Here is a 24,238-nt window from a genome sequence, read left to right as displayed (position 1 = left end):
GACTATCATGTTGTGTAACATCTCATGTACAGGTGGCTGTCCTGTGGAGAAAGGTTATGTTCTTTACAACAATCGGTGTCTGAAGCTGTACACCATCAAGCAGGACTACCAGACTGCCAGATTGCGATGTGAAACTGATGGAGCTCATATCTTTAGCTTGAAGTCACGTGAGCTGTACGACCCGCCGTTACTGTTGCTACTGGACACGATGGGAAGGTTACACATGGCTGCTGACTTCCAGTTGATGACGTGTGCTATCAGACGAGCGTGAAGTATCACCTTGAGGTATCTGTTTGCTTTAATTAATTAGTGGTCACATGTAGATGTTCACTTACGCCTTAAGCAATCATACCACGAAGTTGTATAACTGGACTGAAGGCTAAATATATTTTCCAGTTAACTACTAAAACGAGGCAGGTTTGTACAAAGCTTCCGCTTTAGTCACATTCATTGTTAAGACTCGCCTAGACACTGCATTTCTCTAATACAGTTCTGCCTAATGTAGACACATTGTCTACAGCAGTGATGCCCAACCTTTTTCGGCCTGCGGGCCATATCCATTTCGGACAGCCGTTTCGCCGCAAAAATACAAAAAGGAAAAAAAAAATAGAGCAGATACCATTTTTTATTAGAAACAAGTTGTACTTACCATTAATTATGTATTAATTAGTGGGATATTTGAAGTTGTTTTCCCGAAACCAACTTCTGAATGTCCGGCCTCATCGTAGAGACACCAAGTCGGAGCACTGAATCGAAATGTTCGTCCATCGAAAAAAAGATTGAGAGACGCCCCTACGTGGGGATAAATACTTCTTCTTCGTTTTTTTCGTTTTTTTAAGGTCTTCTTTTAATACTAACATGCCGATTTCCTGCACTGTGGGCAGAAGTTTCGCGGGCCGGATATGGCCCGCGGGCCGTAGGTTGTGCATCCCTGGTCTACAGAAACACGATCGCAGATGTCGTGTCTTTGTCTTTAAACACTGAGTTCACGAATTCACATGCTAAAATAACCTGTAAATGCTGTCAAGTTTAAAATATGATAAGGGGGTTAATTTATCAGATAGTTACAAATTGTTCTGGTCTGTTATCTCCTGTGAGATAATTATATACAAGATAAAAACATCTACCTCTGCCACTGTGACTGATATCTCTGTGACATACACGATATTACTAACAACAGTCTTACATTCACTTTCTCGACAGCTGTTACATTACAAGCGATAACAACACAATGATGGAAGGAAAGATTTCAATATTTCTTTATTTCGTCAAATTTTAACATGACCAGTATGGCATGGTTAAAGTAGAAGGAGACTGAGACCAGCGGACTGACCGTTACTAACGTACAGTGTTGACAGCTCATTATTTGTCATTCACTGCTTGTTGATGTCTACCTGACAGACGTACTTCAGCTTCGAAGAGCAGGGAAGGTCGTTGAGCATGATACCGTTTGAGATGCCGACATCAGCACAGTCCTCGTTGTTCAAATAGTTGTCCGGTTGAGTGTCGCCCCAGAGTCCGGTATTTGTCGGCACAGAGGTGCCGTCACTCCACACAAACTGTCCCTCCACTTCAATGTCAGTTGCTCCAACCCATAAACCGTGTGATATTCCCTGGAGCACTTCACCTGAGCACAAAGAATGATTTCCTTCTTTTAATGAATATTTCATCTAATGGTCTACATTACAATCATATGAATAAATAAAAGACAAGAGACAAAGTGAAAGCTTTACCACGAAGAAATAAGATACGTTGTCGGTAAAGCTTCAGGTGGAAAAAAAGGAAATTTTGTGTGAGGTGATCGAAACCCTACATTGTACACAGTTTTAGCTGGTCACATAATCATTTAAATAGAATTCATTTAGTTATCCAACTATTTTGTAGTAGACCACTCTATTTTGTGTGTTTGTGTGTGTGTGTGTGTGTGGTGTGCAGTTTCCTCCCATTTCCCATCTCATTCCAACAATAAAAGTTATATTTATATATCATAACTTGCTTACATCTGGACTAGAAAGAGTATTAATGTCCCTTAGTTATGTTTTACTAAGAAACTAGAACTACAATAGCATGCTTTTTTAAAAACTACAATCATGTTTCTGTACGAACATATCTACCAGAAATCAAAGGAAAAGGCTGGAAAATACCAGAGGGTAGCCTAAAATAGTAACTTAATTTAACTGACAGGCAATAAAGAGACAAGTTTGTTCATGTTTCTCCTCTTTAGAATCAGTTTCATTTGCTGATGCACACATTCAAAAACAAAAATTGGATATTACGGTATTTATATTACGTAACGGCAAACAACATTATTTTTTTTAAAATGATTATTTGTAGTGTTTAATGACAGTGTTAAGAAACTATGAGAAAAACAGAACAAAAACTGAGTCGATGATTTACTGTTATATATACATCGATAGCATTTTATCGTTAGTGATATATTATAGCTGGAAGGTTGAATTGTTAAAATAAGCCATTAGTAATTATTAATATTATAGATAACAAAATTTCTGAAACTATTGCACCGTTTTAATGATTAAAAATATTTTAATCTGCTTAAAACTCAGAGCCAGACAATAATCAAGTGAATTAACGAGGGGACGTGAAATCTGCAGCGAGTCCCTCGGACAGAATAACAATATCTGACTATTATTTGTTAACATACTAAAACTACTCTTGTGAGTATGTATAACAATGTTTAAAGCTCTTCCCTTAATCAAAAGGGGGGTGGGGGGTGGGCTGACTGTATAACCCACACAAATTTGAGGGTATTCATTTATTATTTACTCGGCATTGCGCTTGTGTGTGTTATTTCTCTCACCATCATCAATTAAAAGTTTGGGTTGACCAGGAAATGTCCAGATGAAATATTAGATGCTTACTCTTCATTTTTAACCACTACCCCCCTCTACTACAAGTAAAAGTAATTAACACTATATAGATTAAAAGATATCCGTGATTTCTGACAGTGTTTCAAATTTGAACAAAATCTCATCTCTCTAGTAGCTTAGAAATTGAATTTGTTTTGAGTTCGTTACTCATGAAAAATTGATAATTTTTGTAATATTTGAAGCTGCCTACCTCACATAAAATACCTTTTAATTTTTCTATTAAAAAATTAGCACAACAGTATATAATAGTAACTTTAAAATAAATGTGTTTTAGTTGTATTTAGTAAATTAGTATTTGAAATGGAGTACTTGAAATATGCAAACTGATTTTTTAAATTTAATTTTCTTTTTTCCAGTATGTCATTTTGCAAATGAGCTTTTAAAAAAAAATTTGAGTATAAAGTCAGTGTTAGTAACTTCTCATAAAAGTTCTAAGATTTCACATCCTCACTGGCTGCTAGTCGTGGGCCTTTTAGCCTACAAACATTTCACTTGGACTTACCCTGAGGTTTGTATCACTTGTCCTGGGTATCACACTGCCATCTATTGGCTGTACTTTGTGTATGAGTGAGTGCATGTTGTACAAGTGCGGGAGTCTTAAATGAGAATATTCTTCTTCTTCTTAACGTCAGTATGTCCTTTTTTAAGTTTGGATTTACCAATTTTTCGTACTACACCTCATTCGTGCTGTAGATGACAGTAACATTTGTATCAACTTACCCCTCGTGGTCAACAGATGAACCAAGGCCGGGCTATCCTGATCACGTGACTTGAAGTGAAAGAGATGAGCTCCATCAGCTTCACAGCGCGCTCTGGCAGTCTGGTAGTCTTGACTCTCAGTGTACAGCTTCAGACAACGATTGTCATAAAGCTCGTAACCTTTATCCACAGGACAGCCACCTGCACAAACAAGTTTACATCGCAACATGTTGTGTCAGGAACTGACCTTTACATTAGCGACCCTCGGCATTGTAAGTGTAAGTAGTGTGTACTGGTGTAGTCACTGTCACTGTCAGTCTTTGTCTGCATGTCTCCGTGCCCACTGCATCAGCACGGACACTGGAGACTTTCCTACAACGGATAATTTGACTTCCAATGGTACTACTAATAGCTGCAGTCGGACGTTTTAACGGCCGACAATTTCAAATTAGAATTTCAAGTGTTGTTCTGCACGTGCAGTAATGACAGTGAATCACTTTCCCGTACAATGTTATCTAACAACAAAGTTTGTATCATCAGGGTTATTGTCTACACTTCGATAAACGAGCTGAACCCAAACTATTTAGTCACGTGACTTTACAAGCCTCGTGCTCTATTCTAACACGTACAAAAAGAATCCTAATGTATCCTACTCACCGGGAAAAGTAGCCAGAAATAAACAAAACTATTGTTGACTAAACAAATAAAACTTAATATAAAGAGTATCATCATGCGATGGGCAGTGAGGCGAGCGAGAGAGTTTCTGATGACAGGAAAGCAGGAAAGTGCAGTAACCGTCAGTAATTGTACATAATAAAGAGACATAAACCTCTTTAAACATGTGTTATTTCTACTGTAGTTACTGTTAATGTAGGTTTACCGGAGGGAGCCTTAGCAGCTTTACTCGGACGAGCAACAGAGCTGTTTCCGTTCTCACTAGGCGCACCTAAACAAACAAAACAACTTACTGTTACCTGCTAAACAACTCTACATTGTAGGTGTTGACAACATCAAAGACATGGAGCTCTTCCTATTATTTTCTGGAAACAACGCAACTCTAAAACTTGCCTTTGTGATTGTTTACCTGTTTGTAATTACCATGCTTTCTGTTGCAGATTTTTTATTAACGGTTACATTCGCAGCAATTACATAGATGTTAGATTAATTTTTATTGCTCATTAGTTTTTCTATTTCGTCTATGTTATGTATATTTACATTTTGTTAATCTCCCTGCACTTCCTTTTGGCAATAGTTGTCATTTTTACAATAATCCAAATCTCTCATCACCCTAAATTCGGTCTACAATGTTGACTAATGACTACACAACTTGTCTACACAAAGACTTAGTTAGTGATGTGTAGTCAGCGCTGTTTGTGTCTTCCATATTTGAGTAACATTCTTATGAGGATACACTAAAAATGAGTGATCGGAAACATTACAAACTATAATAAAGATTGTTTTAAAATATGCTAAGTGATACAGTGCTGTGTAATTAGAGATAAGGTTACAAAATATTTATCTTATATTTATACATGTTTTGTTATAAATAAATTTCTTATTGCTGTGATCATCAAGCCTGAATTTCTAATTCTCTTTGATCCGTTACCTGCTCAGGACATATATTTTACATAATATGTATTTATAACATACATTACAATAATAAATGTTATCTATTCTGTCATGTAAATGCTAGTTGTTGTCAAGGCAACAACATCAGTGATGTTTATTTCTAATTGTCTGATCACAAATGAAGTTTTTTAACCATAGAAACAAGAGACAAGAAACAGAACTTGCCCAAGGTGACAGTCGCCACACAGGTGAGAGCCAGTAGCATCACGATTGTGAGACGAGGTGATCGTGAGGCGGCCTGAGAACAAATAGTCAATACACTCACGATGGCATTTGATTGAGTAGACTAATAAACAAGATCCAACAGAGAAAACTAATCACATTTTCCGTGCAGTGATGGAGAATAAAATTTAAGATCCCAGCATGAACCTGTGGAATATCAAACCAGAGTCGCAAAGAAAAATAACTTGTGAATAATAATCATAAAACGTTAAATCTGCAGCATACCATCATTTGATTGTAATGGTTAAGTTTTTTTAATATTCTTAAAAAATTGCAGCTTCCCCAGACTTATACAAAATTTCAGTAAGTAGTGTAAGTATCTACATAAGTACATAAGTATGTAAGTATCTACATAAACTCTTACCATATCGACACGTCTGTACTTCTCGCTGTGTTCACGTGGTTCGTAGAGGAGAGACCTCGGACTGTCTGAACACAGGGCGGCATCAGCAATATATACTCTCGTCCACACTCCCACGTGGCATTAAAAATAATTATTTTGTGAGAGAAGGCCGGCCGGTAACAAAAGTTATCCACGTCACGAGAGGCGTGGTCTGACATGAACTCGCCCTGTCATCAATATTCTATTGTGTTTTCTGTAACTCAAATACAGTTCAAAGCCCGCGCACCAATTAATTGTTTTGTATGGAGACAATCAGCTTAATTCAAAAATGTGAGTGAGGCAAAAATAAATGATTTATCTCTAACAGTGAGGACAAACATGGGAAGATAAATGGCTGTGAGTCGGTTACCGCCCATCTGCAACATGTGATGTCACTCGACGAAGCAAGATGGTAGTTTTTGTCTCGGAGCTGCACCATTTTATTAGGAAAACACATTTTTTACCCCACCTCCTGAGATCAATCTGTCTTCATTGCTCCCAACAATAGGAAACACTTTTGCCGAAATACATAGTTGTATCTAACACGACATGTTTCAACAGGAAAGATAAACAACTAGTAAAGCAACACGTCACACAAAACGTTTTGAGGTTTAGGAGGTAGACAGCATTACTGGAAAACGTTTCTAGTACAATGCTTCTTAACTGTCTTCTTATTTAATTGGTTGATTTCATAATAAAGAAGCAAAAGACTTTTGTTTAAATGTAGCAAGACATTGTCAAGGAAAGATTCAAGATGTCCTCCACGCAATAGATTTTAAAAAATCTTGACATCATAACTTTAGTAATGTGCGGTGTAGTTGGACGGACCACCCATTCCGTTGAAATAACTTCAAACAATAAGTCCATCGACCTGTCACAAGCCGTTTGGGTGAGTGGACGTTTATTGGTTTGGGTTCCACACTATTCTAGTCTGTAGGTGCGCGTGAGGGCGAGCGAAAGTATTGCCTTTGTTCTTGTTGTTGTTGTTGTTGTGTGTTAATAACTACCTTATTCAGATTTAGAGTGCGAGACGTGTTACTTCCCCTGTTAGCTGAAACTGGTGATGTCCGGGTCCAGCGCATGTGGAGCACACCCGCTTTTCCTTGTCTGGGTTTTGAATTTAGGTTTAAAGTCTGTTTTTTTACAAATAAAGATGTCAGGGTTAGGGTTAGGGTTAGTTGTCTCTGAATTAAAGCATAAGATTTCGCACAAATGAGTGCTGAAATACATCTCCACACTGTAATTCATTTTCTTATTTACTTTTCTTGTATGTCATTTAACTGCATTTAATTAGCTTCATGAAAGACAGTCGTGTTCCATGTCCACACATCACTACCTCTGCCACTGCAAAACAATCATTTTGTCATTACTAAACACGCGGGAATCTGTCCGTCCATCTACTATAAATTATTGAGGGCTACTTTACTCAGCACTCACTTTCGATTCTGTTTTTTAAATTAATTGGTAAAATGAGATTCAACGAATGTTTCGGATGAGAAGAAAATCTTCATGTTTGTGCAGGTAAAGAGACAGATCCAAAATTAGGCCAAGGTCTGTGAATTGGAGCAGACGACATTGTAAGCGAGGGTCACTTCCTGTGGAGCGACGGCACCCCCTTGATGACAGATTCCCCCCTCGGGTCACGTGGCCAGCTGGACGACGCTGGGGAAGTCGAAGACTGTGTTGAGATCGCCTTTCCAAACAATTTCGCTCTTAACGACTGTTCCTGTCCATTAAAGCTGTCGTTTGTTTGTCAGGCAGACATCAGTATGTAGTGAACGACCGACAGCTTGTATCAACAACAACAACGCTTCATTAAGGATTTGCATGATTTGTATTGTTTGCTGCATTAGATGATTACTGAAGCTTTACCGCCATTATCCCACGCTCCATCACAACCACTGCTCAGATAGAGAGCAATAACTATTATAATCTGTTACATGCCCTGAGTAGTTCCAGCTTGAGAAAAACCTTTTATCAGCGGCCCCCCAGCGTTTGGCAGACAGCTTTGTTGTCAAGTAATGTCATGGCTAGTTTCACTATTATTCTCTCACTGTTGTTCCCTGGATCATAATTTTGCAGTCGGTAAATTGATGTTTTCCTTTGGACCGTCGTCACTTGTATCCCCACGAGTGTTTTGGTCGAGATTTTCTTCCGCTTGAGAAGACTGTCAAATTGCACATTAATATTGAAGTTGTATGTTTTAACTTTTTTTGGCCGCTAACAGGTATGCAGTGACTGTCACATGTGACTTATTATTCATCTCTTTCGTTGTAAATTCTTCTTTTAATCTTTCTTTGTTTTATAAGCTGCGTTGCGGCTTAATCATAAGCTAGATAGTCAGCGGACTTTATTTGCAATATTACTTGTATAGTAGTGAAAACACTTGGACTAGAAATAATTCTGATCAGCTATGACATGCTTAGCAAATGGACTACTTTGTTTTTGATTCTTTTCAAAAGAAACAGCTTTATTGTAGATTACATTGTTCAAGCATTTCTACTATTCTTGCAACATTATGATATTTAACATTTACACTAATTTTTTTCGATCTCCGAAAATCTGTTCTTTTTGTGTGAGTTTCGCTAGGCAGACTTCATTTATACTATCGCCTTTCTTCTTTTTTTACGCTTTCGGCATTTTCCATTTTATCTTCATGCCATTTTGTATCTGAATGAAGCAACACCGCTTATTACATCAATATTTCTGTTTCCTTCATTAACCCACAGACATCAAAGACTGTAAGCAGCTGACTGTAGTTCAAAATAAACCAGACATTGCCTGTACCTATCCGACGCGTTCACACACCCTTGTAAGATGTACTCCGCCCCGTATGTTGTTGTTAGTCCATGTGTTTATCTCATGCCCTTGAGTCTAGGGAATTGTTCATACAGGTGTTACATTCTGACCAGCTTAATGAGACTAATTAACCCTGACACCCAGTGAAATGTCCACTGACTGAGGCTGTGCAACCTTCTCGTCGCTCATTTATCTAGAAGCTTTTTCTGTTTTCTTTACTTATGTGACTATCTTGCTTTTTCGATTGACGTCACATTTGCCAAGATTGAGTACAAGGCTTGCAACCGTCTACTGCAGACCTGGGCAAACGCCGGCCCGCGGGCCGGATCCGGCCCGCCTCCTGTCTCTGACCGGCCCGCCCGCTGGCCCCCCAATCAAAGAACCACCCGACGTAGAATGTTTTGACCCCTGACCACCCCTATAAAGAACTCGCCTTGTATAGAATGTTTTGTCACTTTACAATCTTAAGTTATATACTATAGATAAAGTATTGGGTAAAACTGAGTTAACTATATTAGTCCGGCCCTCTAAAACCATCCCAATTTCTCATGCGGCCCCTTGGGAAAATTAATTGCCCACCCCTGGTCTACTGTCTACATAGTAATTTAAAAAAAATAGTTTTAACAATAGACTTTACTGTGGCATATAGAGTCTTTCCATAGTCATCAGTTCTATCACCTGGTATAGGACTTAACAAATTATTTTCCCTATTCCAGGTAAAATATTGATTTTCACTTTCCCCTGCTGCTCCTCATCACTCTTGTCTCAAAAACAAACCACGCGGGCGCGTGCTTTGAACTATAATTAAGCGGCACGCGCTCACATACTGACGGCAAAGGTCGCTCACTTCATACCACACCTGTACAACCAGGACACCTGACGGTCACACCTGACACCGAAGAAGTGAATAGTCGTCAGAAACCTCGTGTTTGTTTTCATTGCTGTGCACAGCAAAACAAATATCTGCTCCTCCCATTAAAAAAAGGGATGTTTACAGGTCTCTAAACAATCACTCTTCACAACGTGGTCACCCGTCGACCTTGCACACAGGTGTCAACAGGTAAATAATCCTGTAACAGCGCGTGCATCAACAATAACAGCAGTTATTTTTAGTTTCAAAGATTGTGGTATACGGAGTGTATGGAATAGTATATTGAGTTCTTATTGAACCAATGAAAAGCATAAGTCACACGTTATGCATCTAATAACATTAATTAATAACGATCCATTAAGTCAGAAACTCAATTGTTTTATGCGGTAGGGTCCATCACATGCACTTCCCACGGTCTGTGAATACCTAGTGTAACCTAAAACATGGAACAAACATCCCTGGTAAACATTCCAGCAACTAGACACAAAAACAAAGCGCGGAATCAACTCTCACCCTTGACCTACCCAACCTCTGGGGACCGGGAACAGCGCCAGCTTCCGGAACCTCCATGATGACCTCTCAACTCCAGGAGAAGAGAATTAATCATATGTGGCATTGCCGTTTGAGTTAGTTAACGAATTTCAATTTGAATCTTTCGCTGATAATTAATAGCTACATTTATAAGAAATGGCTTTGTCGAGGGGCAGTAACCAGCTCACAGCCATTCAACTTCCTACCTTCCTCCCTCCTTATGTAAGATATTTGATTTTATTCTGGTCTCCGTATACACCAGGAAAGAACGATCGAAACTCCTAACATATACTCAGTCTTTGTAGTGTTTGTTTACTCATCCCGTGCATGACTCTCAAATTATAAATTATAAAAATAATTGTAAACAAAATCTCCTCAACCAACTAAGTTTCAGTTAAAGCAGGCTGTTAAAGAGGCGGAGAAAATGAGAATACGGGAGATAAGGCATTGCGATAAGTTTGTTCCGATTAATTACATATAATCAAAATTAATGCAGTAGTAATTATTAACGAAAAGTTCATCATCCTGGTCCCCACATACAGTTCCAGTCCACCTCTCTTAGAAAATATTTTAGCACCGTATATAACTGTTTACTTCTGTGATCTCATAACATTGCAGTCCACAGAAGCTAATTGCTATCAGAACAATCAAATGTCAACTGAACTAATTGCAGACTAAGTTTCCTTTGTTCACCATAAATCCTAAGTAAACAAGAGGGGCATGGGGATATGGTGTAACTATTTGTGGAGTAATTATGACAGATGAAGTCAAATGTTCAACCAGCTCCCATCAAGATAAAAATTAACCTCTCTGGTAAGGTTTATTTATTCTCTGAGGGCAGGAAAGTTACTACGCAGCCGTCTAACTGTTTATGTCATGCACACCAGCATCAAACATCAACAGACTGACACCTAACTGCTCTCGAAATTAAAAAACTAAAGGGCTTCATAAAACGCCGCTTTGATATTTACTTAAAAAAGGAATTCAGTAAAAGTTAATACTTAGACACATTCATCTTACAAGTTGTAACATGACTTGTTGGCTGTAAGAAGAGCTAGGCACTCGTGTGTTGTTTACTCAATTTAATTTTCAACAAACTAATTGCTAGTTCAAGCTGTCATGTCTCCTGGTTATGGCTTTTGTATTCCTGTGAAAATACAAAGCAAGAATATTGCCATATGATGAGTAAAGTTGTCATGGATATCTCGACATTCACAGCCAGTACAAGTTGTAGAGAAGGGAAGGTGCGAACCATCCCACTAGACAACATCCCTGTCATCCTGGGTGTACAGCCGCCACCCCACAAGTACCTGGACAGGTGAGCAGCTACGACTGCACGTGTGCTTACCTAAACATGCGCGTGCATTGTATTTGTGTGTTGGAACATTTGTTCAACTTAACGTTTGATACAAACTGTGAAAATTCATGTTTTCTTTACACTACATGACTGTTGACATATTTATTTATTTTTGAAAGGTACACCTATGGAATCCAGCCTGATAACAGTTATTTAGGATTGCTATCACTGCCAAACCAGACAAGATTTAGCGACAGCTGCCTGCCTACATCCTGTATTATTTACAACGGCATTGAGTAAACAATAATATTGATTCTCTTTTTCATCATATCGTTACCAGCACCTGCAGCTGGCGGCTCGTGCCAGATCACGACAAACATCACGTGGTACTTGACCTCTGAACCTACTCATTGCTCACCCGGGAATTTTTCTGTCTATGATGGTTATTAGCCTGCATTTGAAAGTTGTCTTTTGAGGCAGTTTTTTTAGAATTTCAATTTATTAACAATATTGTGATTAATTACAGATTATAAACATCCCCTTTAATTTTTGTTGCTGTTAATTAATTTCGGTGTGTTGCTGATTATTTGGATACAATTTAGATTTTTGACATTATTATTATTATTGCTTTTGGTGTTGTTAATGTTGGAAAGGTGACTTACCCCACACAACTAAATAATTATTTTTTTATATTTACATACATATTTCAACATTTTACCTTGTTTTATTCCAATACTTTCAGTTTACGTTTTTTTACCTCTTTCTCTTTCTAAAACACACACACACACACACACAACTTTTGCACAGGTGTATTTCTGTTAATTTATTTGTCAAATTGGAATGTTTGTTTATTGTTATTTATTTTTATTATCTAAGATTGGGTCTGTTTGTATACAGTTTGAACGAATAGCTTGTTGTTATATTTTATTGATAATAACCTAACCCTAACCCTATTTTAATTGGTTATAAAGAGATAATGGGTATTAAGACCGGTAGGTTATATACCTCTCTAGTTTTTAACAAACTCTATCAGACCGGACACAGAGCGGAGAGGTGCGGCAGATTTCTTGTCTGCATCAGTGTGTAGTCGAAGTGTCGCCACTCAATAAAACCTTTCAGACGAGAGTTTGAAATCTCCTTCTGATTCAATATTGTTGCTGATAAAAGTTTCTCTTTTGGGAGGAGATGTGTTTGTGTGGGTGGTTGGGGTGAGGGGTGGAGGTGGGCACAGTATTTTTCTCCCCACCTCTCCCCCAAGGGGCGCATCACAGCCTTGCGCCGGCGCCGGACTTACCACAGTCTAAATCCGCGTCCTGTGTCCGGGTGTATTCTTGCGCGGCAACAGTTGGTTGCTACATCCCGGTGGCTGTTCAGTATAAATACGGGCACGTAGATTGGTTCTCTATCCTACCATGGGGTGTGCACGCACAGCGAATTGCTTCCTTCCTTCGTTTTTGCTGACTTTAGCAGCTCTTCACTGTGAGTTAATTATTTAAATAATTATTCTCGCACATTTTGTGTAGTTTGTTAGACAATATTTGTACCGATTGTTTTGAGGACGAGCAATTGGCGTGATACATTGTCGGTCATAAAAAAGAAATTGAAATAATTGCTAGAACTTTGGAACACGAGAGAGAATCCATTTTGAAAGATAGTGATGTTAAAGAACGTTATAAAATTAAAAACAAAATTCCGACATTAGTGGATTTCTTTAAGACAATGCGCCGAAACATTGAACTAAAATCGAATAAAAGTGATAGAATTAATATATATCGACATCTTCCATTTTTTGGGGTGTCTCAAACACGACAGTAATAATATTTCTCTTAAAAAAAAAACCTGTTGAAGGGTGACTTTGTTTGCTAAACTTCATCGACGATGATGATTTCCTATCTCTACCTGCCCAGATGTTGCTGCCCAGACGATGCCTAACCCTTGTCTCAGTGGAAACTACAAGAACCTGACGGAGGTTCACCGCAGTATCGCCTTTGAGACTGCCTTCCCAGAACCTCCTCTGTGCGACATGAACCTTGACTCCGGCTGGTACCGGTTTGTGGTAGATGCTGAGAGTAAAATGCCCGAAAAATGCGTCGAAGTTTCTAAGGTACAGAAATAAAGATTTTCATTATCTATCAATACATCCGTATCCGTATCAATCCATCAGAGACGAAGAGAAAACTATTATTCAATTATTGCAATGTCATTAACGATCTTGCACAATTATTTGTTAGAATGTGCTAGATTGCAAGAAGAAGAAACTAGTAATTAATTAATAGTAACAGACTCTATTCATGCTGTCCTGCAATGTCTGCGCGTGCAGTGCGGGACGACGGTTCCAATATGGCTGAATGGCGCTCACCCCTCCGAACGTGACGGAATCCAAACGAGGCAAGCATGCGCGAACATCATGACTGGTGGCGCCCCCAAGACTCCCTGCTGTGGACAGTCTATCAACATCGGGGTCAAGAACTGTGGCCGTTTTTTTGTTTATTATCTACATCCAACACCAGCCTGCCCGATGGCGTATTGTGCAGGTAATTCGAAAATAAATGTTTTTTATCCGACCTTTCATATATGTTTCAGTTGGACCTCAACTCTAATTTTAATGATTTTTGCATGCACAGGCTGTGTTCTATTTATTATTTCATTGTGAGAAGGTATGTATCTCTTCAATAAAGTCATGCCACCTTATGCTAGACATCAGTGAAGAAAATAAGGAAACATACACTTGATGTCTCCTCCCTAAAATAGCAGGTTGACACCTCGTTATAAGAAATGAGAAGATTAGGTTTGGAATAAAGGGTGGCTTGCCTGCATACCATTTATTCATCATGGAACCACTGGTAACATCTTACACGGTATAGGGCAGTGTACACTAACCAAGTCCATCGCCGAACCATCAACGGCAAGAATACACCTGACAGATGTAAGGAGATTCGAACAATGTGTATAGTGGAGTTATGTAACAAACAGAACCATAGTCTACTTTATAATCTCTCTCTATATGTATAGTAAAAGAGACAAAGAGAGAGAAGGAAAGTGATAGAGAAGAAATAATACATAAAGTGATACTATAATTAAGATGCATCTGTAAGACAAGTTCTTAAGATCTCCGCTTGTTGAATTTTGTAGGAAAAGACCAACCGTGTCCCGCTGGAAAGTGGTCTCCTACAGGTTTTCCACCTGGCTGTAAAGGTGAGTGGACAGGTTATCTTGTATGCCAAGATGTCTCCGCAACATATTGACGTCTGTGTAATGTGTAATGAAACTAATTTCGGTAAGACGCAGGTTAAGATGGACTACAAGAATGTGATGGTCCTTAGGACAGTCATAGCCAAGAAACAACTCCTTTGGTGTGTGACAGGCAAAGGCATTTTAAGTTTCACTGAATGTAATTGCGGCGTACCCCGTCCCCTTGTATTGTCTGAAATTTTCACAAACGTGTTTCCTCACCGAGAGAGTCCATCAATGGTTCTGCTCTCTCCTCCATCGGCAGATCCCTACCCACAGCTGACTGACCTTCCAATATTTGGAGGACCTGTGATTAGCGGGAAATCCTTCTACTTCACCTGTGACCTGACCTTCAAAGGCAGCGACCCGGATCAAGCCTTTGAGTTCGTCTGGCTGTTTGACGGCGTGGAGGTCCCCAGTGTGCCACCGGAAGTCGTCAGTGGCAAAAAGCGGTCTGCGAGGCTGGACGGGGCTCAGCTGGCGGGTCTCCTCAACAAGAATGTGAGCTTCCAACCACATGTGAACTGAGGACAAAACGGTGATCGTAGACCGTGACATGATCCCATACTGTTATATTTCTGTGGTGTGTTGCCGTAGTAACGATGCTTTGTTGTTTTGTGGCTGCTTTTCGCAAATTGTCGACATGCCAGCACCATGTTTATCTTTGAAAAGTTGCACTCCGTCACCCACATCCTCGCTTTACCTGGCAGTCTCCCCATAATACCACCTACACTGTATCCCCCCACCCAACAACAACAACAACAACAACAATGATAATGATAATAATATAGAAGGAGAGATTTATTGGTCTTTTTGAAGTCTTGCTAATTCTTTTTCGAATCCATACAGGTTGGTTGTAAAGTGCGTGCATTTTACAAGAAAAATTTAATCAAGAAAGGACCCTGGCTGAAGAGCGATAAGACTTACTGGGCTGGAATACAAGTAAGTCTTGACAACAGGTTTTCACTGTAAATAACATGCCAACTGCCAAACCTCTCCCTAAATACATCCACATCAAACAAAGAGTAATTGCAATGTTAATCATGGTAAAATTATCACCATCAACAAGGGATGAATTAATAAAACAAGGGTAGGCTGCCCTCAATGGGAAGTGTAGGGCAAGCGTCCTGTTCCCGTAGTTATAAGGCTATTGTTTCCTTACCCCTCAGTCCTTAGTCATAAATCAGTGGAAACTATTCCTCGGAGTAAAGTAACATAACTGTCTCAGTCCGTCGTAACTAAGGAGGAAGAAGTTTGTCCTTACTTTTTCCACTTTTGACTACACTTCCTCAGTGAATACGACCCCGAATGTTTAAACATGAGAAAGCTTTTACACCTGTAAGTGCTGCGAACTTAAATGGTTTACCGTGTCTAGACATTTCACGTTCCTTTCGGGGACAGGTTCCATTCCTCCTAGGCAGGTGGGGAAAACCATCAAGGTGAGGACACACGACAAACCACAAAAGGTTTTGCTATTGTGCTTTAAAAATATACTGACTATTGTATGTTTTTCTTTTTAACCAAATTTCTTCTTTCTCAGATTGAGCCCACCCACATCTCCATACGCACGGATGAAGACAGACACGACGTGGTCATAAGGTCAACACTTCCTGTCTTGTGTAGCTCACCTGTGGCAGATGACAAGTGTTGTCTTTGGTTCTACCTGGCGGTCACCGGAACTCAAGGGAATAATGGTCAGTTGAGAGCTGCATCTGAATTTGCTGTCGATCACTCAGATAACACTGCCATCATCAGAAGTCAGTCGGCTGTGTCTTTGTCATCCACGGTCTCTAAATCTCTCTGTTAAATATTTTGAGTAAAGGTTTTTTTTTTCTTATACTTGCTCATTTTTTTGCACAGCCTGGGCGGTGGTGTCGAAGGATTGTCGGTACCCACTGTGTAAGTCGGACTGGAACAGCACAAGTCAGCAAGTGTCAAAGACTGTGTCAGTCGTGGCCAGCAAGACCGAGATTCAGTCTGGCACCAAGGACTTGCTTCTCTCCTTCGCGGACCTCTTCGTGGCAGACATTTCGCCCTATCATCAAATATTCCGAGGTTTTAAGATCCCCTCGGTACAGGTAAATAGACTGCACTACATCAAAGGGCATCTTAAAAAGTGTAAATTAGGAAATAAACTCTCTTGTGTCTTTCTAGCTCGAACTTTTACACACATGAAAATATAGTACAGCAAGGTTAACACAGGATGTTATGAAACAAAGACAAACATGATAAATGACTATCATAGCCTCGGCAATAAAGAAATGGTATTTGCGTATTTTCTCAATAGTTATTTCATTTTCAGATCAGCTGTTTGTAAAATAAATTGCGGTTTTGAAGGGTTAGAACAACAGACTCTACTGTCTCAATTCAGAGACTTCAACTAATCTTTCTCATCTTACTTCATTTACACATTGATATCTTTATTTGCTCCTCGGTTTGCTTTTTATTTATTTAAATACATCACACAGATTGACATTGAGCAAAGGGATTCGAAGCTCTGCAGCTTGGTAACAGATCCCCACATCACAGGACTGGAGGACAAAAGGTTCGAGGCAATTCATTTGTAAATAAAGTAGCATTCGTCCTGTATATTTTGGTGTTAATCTGCTTTTCTAATATATTAATTAGTTAAGTATAAAAATAAAAAACTTAGACAACTCTAAAAAAAGTTCTGTTTGTTCCAGAGTATTTCACCTGTATAGAGTGGGTGACTACACTGCATATGAGAATGTCGAAAGGGATTTTGAGGTAAGGTGAAACTAAATACATGTTTTAATATTTTGTTTATCGCTTTTTTTGTTTTTTGCGATTATCTGAAATCAAAGTTGAGAAATACGATAATAAGGAATAAGTAATAACAAGTCAGGTAAAACCACAGCGATATTACAACAAGAGCCTCTTCACTATCAATGACACTGAAATTCTATTTATAAATTACATACCTAGAGAAACCAAATGATCAGTTTGTATGTTTGTTTACCTGTTTTTCTCTCTTAGGTTCAGATTCGGACGTGGCCTTGCTACAAGGAGCGGCGTGACCGGGCGGCAACCTGCATCTGTGGAGTTGCGGTTCGTGAGAAGGACGACCTCATCAGGGTCAACGCCTGCGATCCAAGCTTCTTCGGTCCAGTTATTGGGTCACCGGAAATCATCGTGCCCAGGCCTCTGAGAGAAGGCACGACCATTCTTCAATCTTCTGATGGATCGATGATAACAGTAATTCTGTTTCCTTTAAATTCTTCTCTCTTCTTCTTCCTTTTGGTTATCGAGTGTGAGGTATAACACTTAAGTTTTGGCAATCGCGATACAGCTAAGAGTATATCGTTGTATTAAAAAAAAACTTATTGTCATTGTGCCACCAGGTCCTGTAAAGTGCTCATTTTAGTTCCAAACACCATTTGCCTATTGCCATGTGCTATAAACACCTAATCATGCTGAAATGTTGGATACAGCTGATATTGTTTTCTGTCTCAGCTGTATTTTCCGTCGAGTTCGGAGATAAAAATTACCGCATCGGCATATGTTGGTGGTTATCTCGACCTCTACATCTCGGTTCCTGGCACCGACATTCTCAAAGGAAGAGGCTTGTGTGGGACATTTGACAACAACCCCAACAACGACCTGACCCACCGGTCTGGCTTTGTGGACACCATGCCTGCAGACCACGTGCCGGAGTCTTTCACCGAGTCCTGGAAGTAAGGACTGTTGTTGTTGTTGTTGTTGTTGTTGTTGTTGTTGTTGTTGTTGTTGTTGATGTTGTTGTTGTTGTTGTTGCGTTTTTTTCCTTCTTTCAGATAATGTTCATTTACAGATATATTTGTAAATAATGTTTTCACGTTGAAGCTCGCAGTTTCGTAAATTTATAGTTTAACCTCGAAGTATCATTGTAATTTCAGGAGCGATGACAGAGCGAGCTTGTTCAGGATTGTGCCTCCAGAAACAGGAGAGTCGTATGTGTCTGAATACTGCAAATGTAATGACAAAGGCCAGGGAACTGTGAACTGTACTTACCAGGGGGACATACTAGGACACAAACTAACGGTTAGTCAATATCGTTAGTGATTTTCATCGAAATTTTCTACAACCGAACTTTGCTATGAAAATGACGCTCGTTCCGGTAATATTAAACTTATGAGAATTATGTTTCTATTATTTTTACTACTCAAATAAGTATTATTTCGTTGGAAAATATCATGGCTCGCCGACAGGAAGCGAACATAGTCATTCGGATGGGCCAGTTGGTGCTTTTCTGCACATTCTATCACTTCTGACACTGTTTTTGGAAGATATTTCTCAGAAAAACTGCAACATCCTTGGAGGCACTCTACATTAACTGTTCTCTAAGGATGAGGTCTCGCATCTCGCTGGATGAGCTCCCTTATCCCGTTGATGCATGCTTGTCATAAATCTCCTCGTCATCTTCATCATATTTATCTTCCTTTTCTTTAAAGAAAATCGATGTTGCAATAGCTGTTCTGTCAGTGACATGAACTTTCAATATTTACATGTGAAGTGCCCTAACTGCCAAGATACCACACGCAAAACTGATTTTTGGAACGCTGGATGGAACACCCATGCAAGAAAAAGATCTGTAAATGGTAAACCATTCGTTGACTCCGATGAAATAAAAAAAGCTTACGACCCGAACGATCATGCAGGTAAACGTGTGTTTTATTTTCTGTAATTAAATCACGACGACAATGATTGTGTTTGTCTGTGATGATGATATAGGTAATTATGATAGCGATTGGTGAATGAAGAAAGATGGGTGGAGAGAAATAAGTGGGAGAATGAAGGATGAGGGTGATCAAGGTGATTAACTCTGATGTTCCAGATTTTCGAATGCCAAAACTGTCATGGCCGACGTCGTCTGGCATCAGCGAGAGTCAAGCAGAGAACCACTGCTCCACCGCCTTGAGACAGTCGCAGCTCTGGTCTCGCTGTCAGGACAGAACCCAAGAGATTCAAGGGCTGATCGAAAACTGCAAGATTGATATTTTGGTGAGTTTTCAACACTTAAAGTGAGCAAAAGGGGGTTCAGCTTTCAGCCGTCTATTGTACGACTGTCTTTCAAGTTTCAATCTGTATTGTACAGACATTCAATAACTCAGATGACCTGCTTCATCAACAGTCGTCATTAAATAATGTTTGTTCTGTATTTTACCCTCGTTCGGTCCTCCAGGTAGCTGGTAGTTACATAGGAACGGAGAGCATCGTGGACACTTTCCTGACAATGTGCAAGGTGGAGCTGGCGAAGAATCCGGATAACTACGTCAGCACACCCAGCGGGGAGAGTGTCCTGAAGCCGGAGATCTCTGACGACGTCTGCTACCCTGTGTGCTACATCAACGGACGATGCGAGAGAGGGCGCTGTGTCTGCAACAAAGGCTTTATCGGCGATAACTGTCAGATGAAAGACGAACCGCCTAAACTGCTTGGCATCCGAAGGTGAGGAACAGAACTGGTCGTAGTAGTAGTAGCCGTAGTTGTTGTAGTTGTATTAGTTGTAGTTGTTATAGTGCTGTAGTTGTAGTTATTGTAATTGTTGTTGATGAATTTTTCATACCTTACAGATCGTGTTTTTTCAAAAATGATTGTAAAGAAAAATAAGTTCGATACATGACTAATGTATCTTAAAGACCAAATTCCTGTCACGAAAATTCAAGATGTTTTAGCAAACAAACTACAGGAGTAACTATTCAAACAATACAAACAGATCTGATCAATAGAAAACATACTAAAAAGTACTGAATCACAACACCCATCATGTACTGAGCTTCTTGTTGGGTTATACAAGAAAACCTTTGCAAATGAAACAGTAGCATGATTGCTACAACAGGTGTTCGTTCATTTTGTTTTGTACAAGGTCCAGCTTGTGTGACATTAATGAACGGCCATGTAAACAGATCTTCATCAACGCTGAAAATATTCAAAATACGGCGACAATGGCATGCAAAGTTCAAGAAATTCTGGTAAGGATTTGCAAATGTTTCAAGCAAATTGGACCTTTCAGCAAAAATGTTATAATTTACTTGACATTTAAAAATATAATGTTAAAGATATATATGAAGAGAAATGTAAGATACATAAATATAAAGGGACCACCAAAAAATAAATGTTAAATCGAGAAAAAAGTTTTATTAAGGAAAAACTTTCTTTAAAAATTCAGATTAATTCAAATATGTATAGATAGGATATACTGAGGATTACTGTAGTTTAATAACAAAGCAAATATGGTCTTATTATATTTCTAGGATGATGGATCAGTTTCCGAAAGAGCTTCTATGGAAGAAGCTGTTTTCCTGACTCTTAACAAGCTCGGCTGCTTTTTGCCTGATGCTGGCGGTAAGTAATCCGTAACCAGCTTTTAATTCACTTCTGATTGTGTGCTTCCTGTCATTCAATCTCTTCTAACATGTAGGACTGTCTGAAAGACTTGCAGCTGCCTGTGGACCTTCATCATTCAATAGGCAATACTGGGAATGAAGAAATAAAATGTCTGGACTTTCAAATAATAGTTAGTCCCCATACAAGGATGTTGACAGTGAGGGAGTGAGGATGTCTCTGTGTAGACTGGATGATCTGACATGAGTTGACATCGATGGTTATAATGGAAGATGTCTGTGGTGAGATGAAGGTAGTTAGTGATGATGCTTCTGTTTTCAGGCAAGGCTGTTAAAAGATTTTACATCACGGCTACCATTGATGGCCATCGCTATAGCAACTCAGTGAACATGACTGTGTACGACTCGTCCTGTCAGACCTGCACACAGGAGGGATGCCAGAAACTGGTAGTTTTTCCTCCAGTTTTTTTTAATTCTGAAATATGAACATTCAACATTTTGGATGTGTCCATCCTCCTTTGCCCTTCACTTTCACATGTTCTAAGCCTCTGAGTATACACCTTCCTCAGCGTACACAGACTTTCTAACAATTGTTGACCAGTAAACCAAGATTTTATTCATAACTACTGCGCCTCTCTTGTTGATTTATGATATTTTTATCAACAAAATGACTCAAAATTATCTTCGTATCCACCGCGTTCATAGTTAACAACAACAACAACAACAACAACAACAACAACAACATTAAATAAAACAGCTGCAACACATTTTATTATCAATAAAGTTTCTCGACTGTAGTCGGTTCTAAGCAATGGGTGGTTTGTGTCTTCAGCCAAACACATGTCTGATCAACAACCAGTGTTTCAAAGATAGAGAACCCAATCCGAAAGATAACTCGCAGGTCTGCTGTGCTTCTGCTAACACCAAGCAGTGGTCTCCCGCATCTACATGTAAGAAAAACATTTCGACGACTTTGTAAGTTTTTAAATGGGTGCAGGGAGCATGTTCACAATTCTATAGAGTTCCAATCTACTGGCCATAAAATACTGGACTTTCTGAAACAGCGATGTAGTAATATCCTGTAATTAATTGGGCATCGCGTTGAGTTTGGGATCACAAAATGTTCTTAATTAATAAAAGGAAACAACATCAGATAACAGAAACTTGAGATGCACATCTCGCCTGGTGTTGTTTTCGCGTGGGTCGCACTTTGTTTTCGCAAAATTTACAGCAAGGTCACGTGGGCACACCGACGAAATCGGAGACAAATTTTTCACGACAAAAAGTCGGTAATAATCGAACTCAACATAAACCGAAGCTTCATTGTAATTCTCTCAGTAATCAGTTGAAGAGCAGGCTGAGGTAGCCGGCTTTGAACCAAGCAAAGTATCGCCTCTGTAACACCACTGGGTATTCATGGATCATCTAACATCCTGTTTATGTGCAGGCGGCTGTCCTGTGGACAAAGGCTATCAGGTGTACAAAGATAGGTGTCTGAAGCTGTACACCATCGGTCAGGACTACAACACTGCCAGAGGACAATGTGAAGCCGACGGAGCTCATCTCCTTAACTTCAAGTCACGTGAGCAGGACGGCCCGCCATTGCTGATGCTGATGGAAGCTAACGGTAGGTTACACATGGCTTTACAAGTGTCTCTGATGTAAAGCACCAAGAATTGGCACAACTGAGCACTGAAATACATTTCTACACTTTCAATTACTTTCTTATTTACCATTCTTATACATCATTGAACTGCATTTAAATAACCTTGTGAGAGACAGTCGTGTTTTATGTCCACACATCACTACCTCTGCCGCTGAAAAATGGTTTCATCATCACTAAAGACGCGGCTATCTGTGTCCATCTACTATACATTATTGAGGGTTACTTTTCTCACAACTCACTTTTAATTCTGTTTTTCAAGTTGAATGGTAAAACGAGTTTAAACAAATATTTAGGGTCAGAAGAAAATCTTGGTGTTTGTGCAGGTCAACGGATAAGTCCACAGTTAGGCCAAGGTCTGTGGATTGGAGCAAACGACATTGTAACCGAGGGTCACTTCCTGTGGAGCGACGGCACCCCCTTGATGAGAGGTTCCCCACTCTGGTCACGTGGCCAGCCGGACGACGCTGGGAGAGTCGAAGACTGTGTTGAGATCGCTTACCCAAATAATTTCGTTCTTAACGACTTCCAGTGTGTGTTTAAGCTGTCGTTTGTTTGTCAGGCAGACGGCAGTAAGTAGCGAACGACGGACACCTTGTGTCTACAAGAGCGCGTCACTAAGGTTTTTCGTTGTGTTTTTTGTTTTTGCTTTTTTTTTGTTTTGTTTTGCTTCCTTATTTCTTTGTTTGTTTGTTTGTTTCTTAGTTTGTTTCTTTGTTTGTTTGTTTCTTTCTTTCTTTCTTCATTAGACGATTGTAGAAATTTTATTACCATTTATACCCACGCTCAATAACAAGAAATACTCATCTAGACCGCCATAGCTAGTATAGTTACCTTCCCTGAGTAGTTGGGACTTTACATAACTCCTCCATCAGCGTCTCGTCTAGTTATTAGTTGATGTCATTGCTTGGCTTAGTATGATAGTGTCTCACTCTAAGATTATTGCGTGTCCATATAGTGTGACCACTCATGTTACACAACACCATCAGTATATATGCGGTCTGTATCCTCGCTGTTGCATGAAATCTTCGATTAGTGAATAAAGTTTTTCTTTAAAAAGTAGTTAAGAGTTTGTACGATGTTTTTATAGTTTTTAAGTTCAGCTGTCAATCTATGGTGGAGTGGTTTAACTTTTGCAGACAGAAACACGGTTCTATAATGACAACCATTGTTAGAGCATCACGCCAACGGTCACAAACTAGTCTCAGTGTTAGTCTATCAGACCTGCGTTTACACGCATGAAGCTTACAGTGACAGCTCACCATCAAAACTTTCTGGAGCAATTGTAGAAAAGGAATCCCATACCCAATCGAGAATCGTGCGCGACCTACTGACCGGAAATGATTTGTGTTTCGATGATCGTACATGTAAAGCTGCTTTTGGCCATTTCCCGTGTACCAAAGTTATTTTTCCTTGCAGGCTTCGCCATTACACTCACTTCAAACATGACAGTATTTTTTACATAATGCGACATGGCACATTCCTTCCACACCAATGTCTCTGGCTGCTTCTCCATTGACGGACAAAGCTTATTAGTTAAATAACCAACTTGTTACTGCCAAACAAGTGGCAGTCCACAGACATTATCACACAAGATGATGTTGACATGACATTTAAAGGTTTGATGCAGACTGAATATCAGCTGGACCGTTTTCATTCATCCTTAATTTAGTATTTCACCA

The 24,238-nt window shown here is 39.5% G+C and overlaps 2 protein-coding genes across 2 annotated transcripts; one reads left to right on the top strand and one right to left on the bottom strand.

Annotated features, from left to right (window-relative positions):
* Positions 1-1,251: 1,251 nt before the first annotated feature.
* LOC112561212 (alpha-N-acetylgalactosamine-specific lectin-like) lies at positions 1,252-5,881 on the bottom strand. The gene is made up of 5 exons (XM_025233553.1): positions 5,803-5,881; positions 5,382-5,454; positions 4,468-4,533; positions 3,609-3,788; positions 1,252-1,627 (listed from the first exon to the last, which is right to left on the bottom strand). Exons 1-5 carry the CDS (start codon positions 5,803-5,805, stop codon positions 1,374-1,376), a joined length of 576 nt encoding a protein of 191 aa, XP_025089338.1. The 5' UTR covers positions 5,806-5,881; the 3' UTR covers positions 1,252-1,373.
* Positions 5,882-12,658: 6,777 nt separating this feature from the next.
* Positions 12,659-23,618, top strand: LOC112563073 (von Willebrand factor D and EGF domain-containing protein-like). Its single transcript, XM_025236787.1, has 22 exons — positions 12,659-12,797; positions 13,226-13,422; positions 13,639-13,852; positions 14,451-14,513; positions 14,815-15,050; positions 15,399-15,491; positions 16,090-16,243; positions 16,410-16,627; positions 17,018-17,094; positions 17,234-17,297; positions 17,547-17,765; positions 18,024-18,244; positions 18,446-18,590; positions 19,063-19,207; positions 19,384-19,550; positions 19,732-19,997; positions 20,416-20,521; positions 20,804-20,894; positions 21,216-21,340; positions 21,726-21,843; positions 22,341-22,520; positions 22,883-23,618. The coding sequence occupies exons 1-22, from the start codon at positions 12,731-12,733 to the stop codon at positions 23,134-23,136; spliced, it is 3,420 nt and encodes a 1,139-aa protein (XP_025092572.1). The 5' UTR covers positions 12,659-12,730; the 3' UTR covers positions 23,137-23,618.
* The last annotated feature ends 620 nt before the right edge of the window (positions 23,619-24,238 follow it).

Source organism: Pomacea canaliculata, linkage group LG4 (assembly GCF_003073045.1).
Source record: "Pomacea canaliculata isolate SZHN2017 linkage group LG4, ASM307304v1, whole genome shotgun sequence".
In the NCBI taxonomy this organism is placed as follows: Eukaryota; Metazoa; Mollusca; class Gastropoda; order Architaenioglossa; family Ampullariidae; genus Pomacea; species Pomacea canaliculata.
This window is presented reverse-complemented; position numbering and strand designations above follow the sequence as displayed.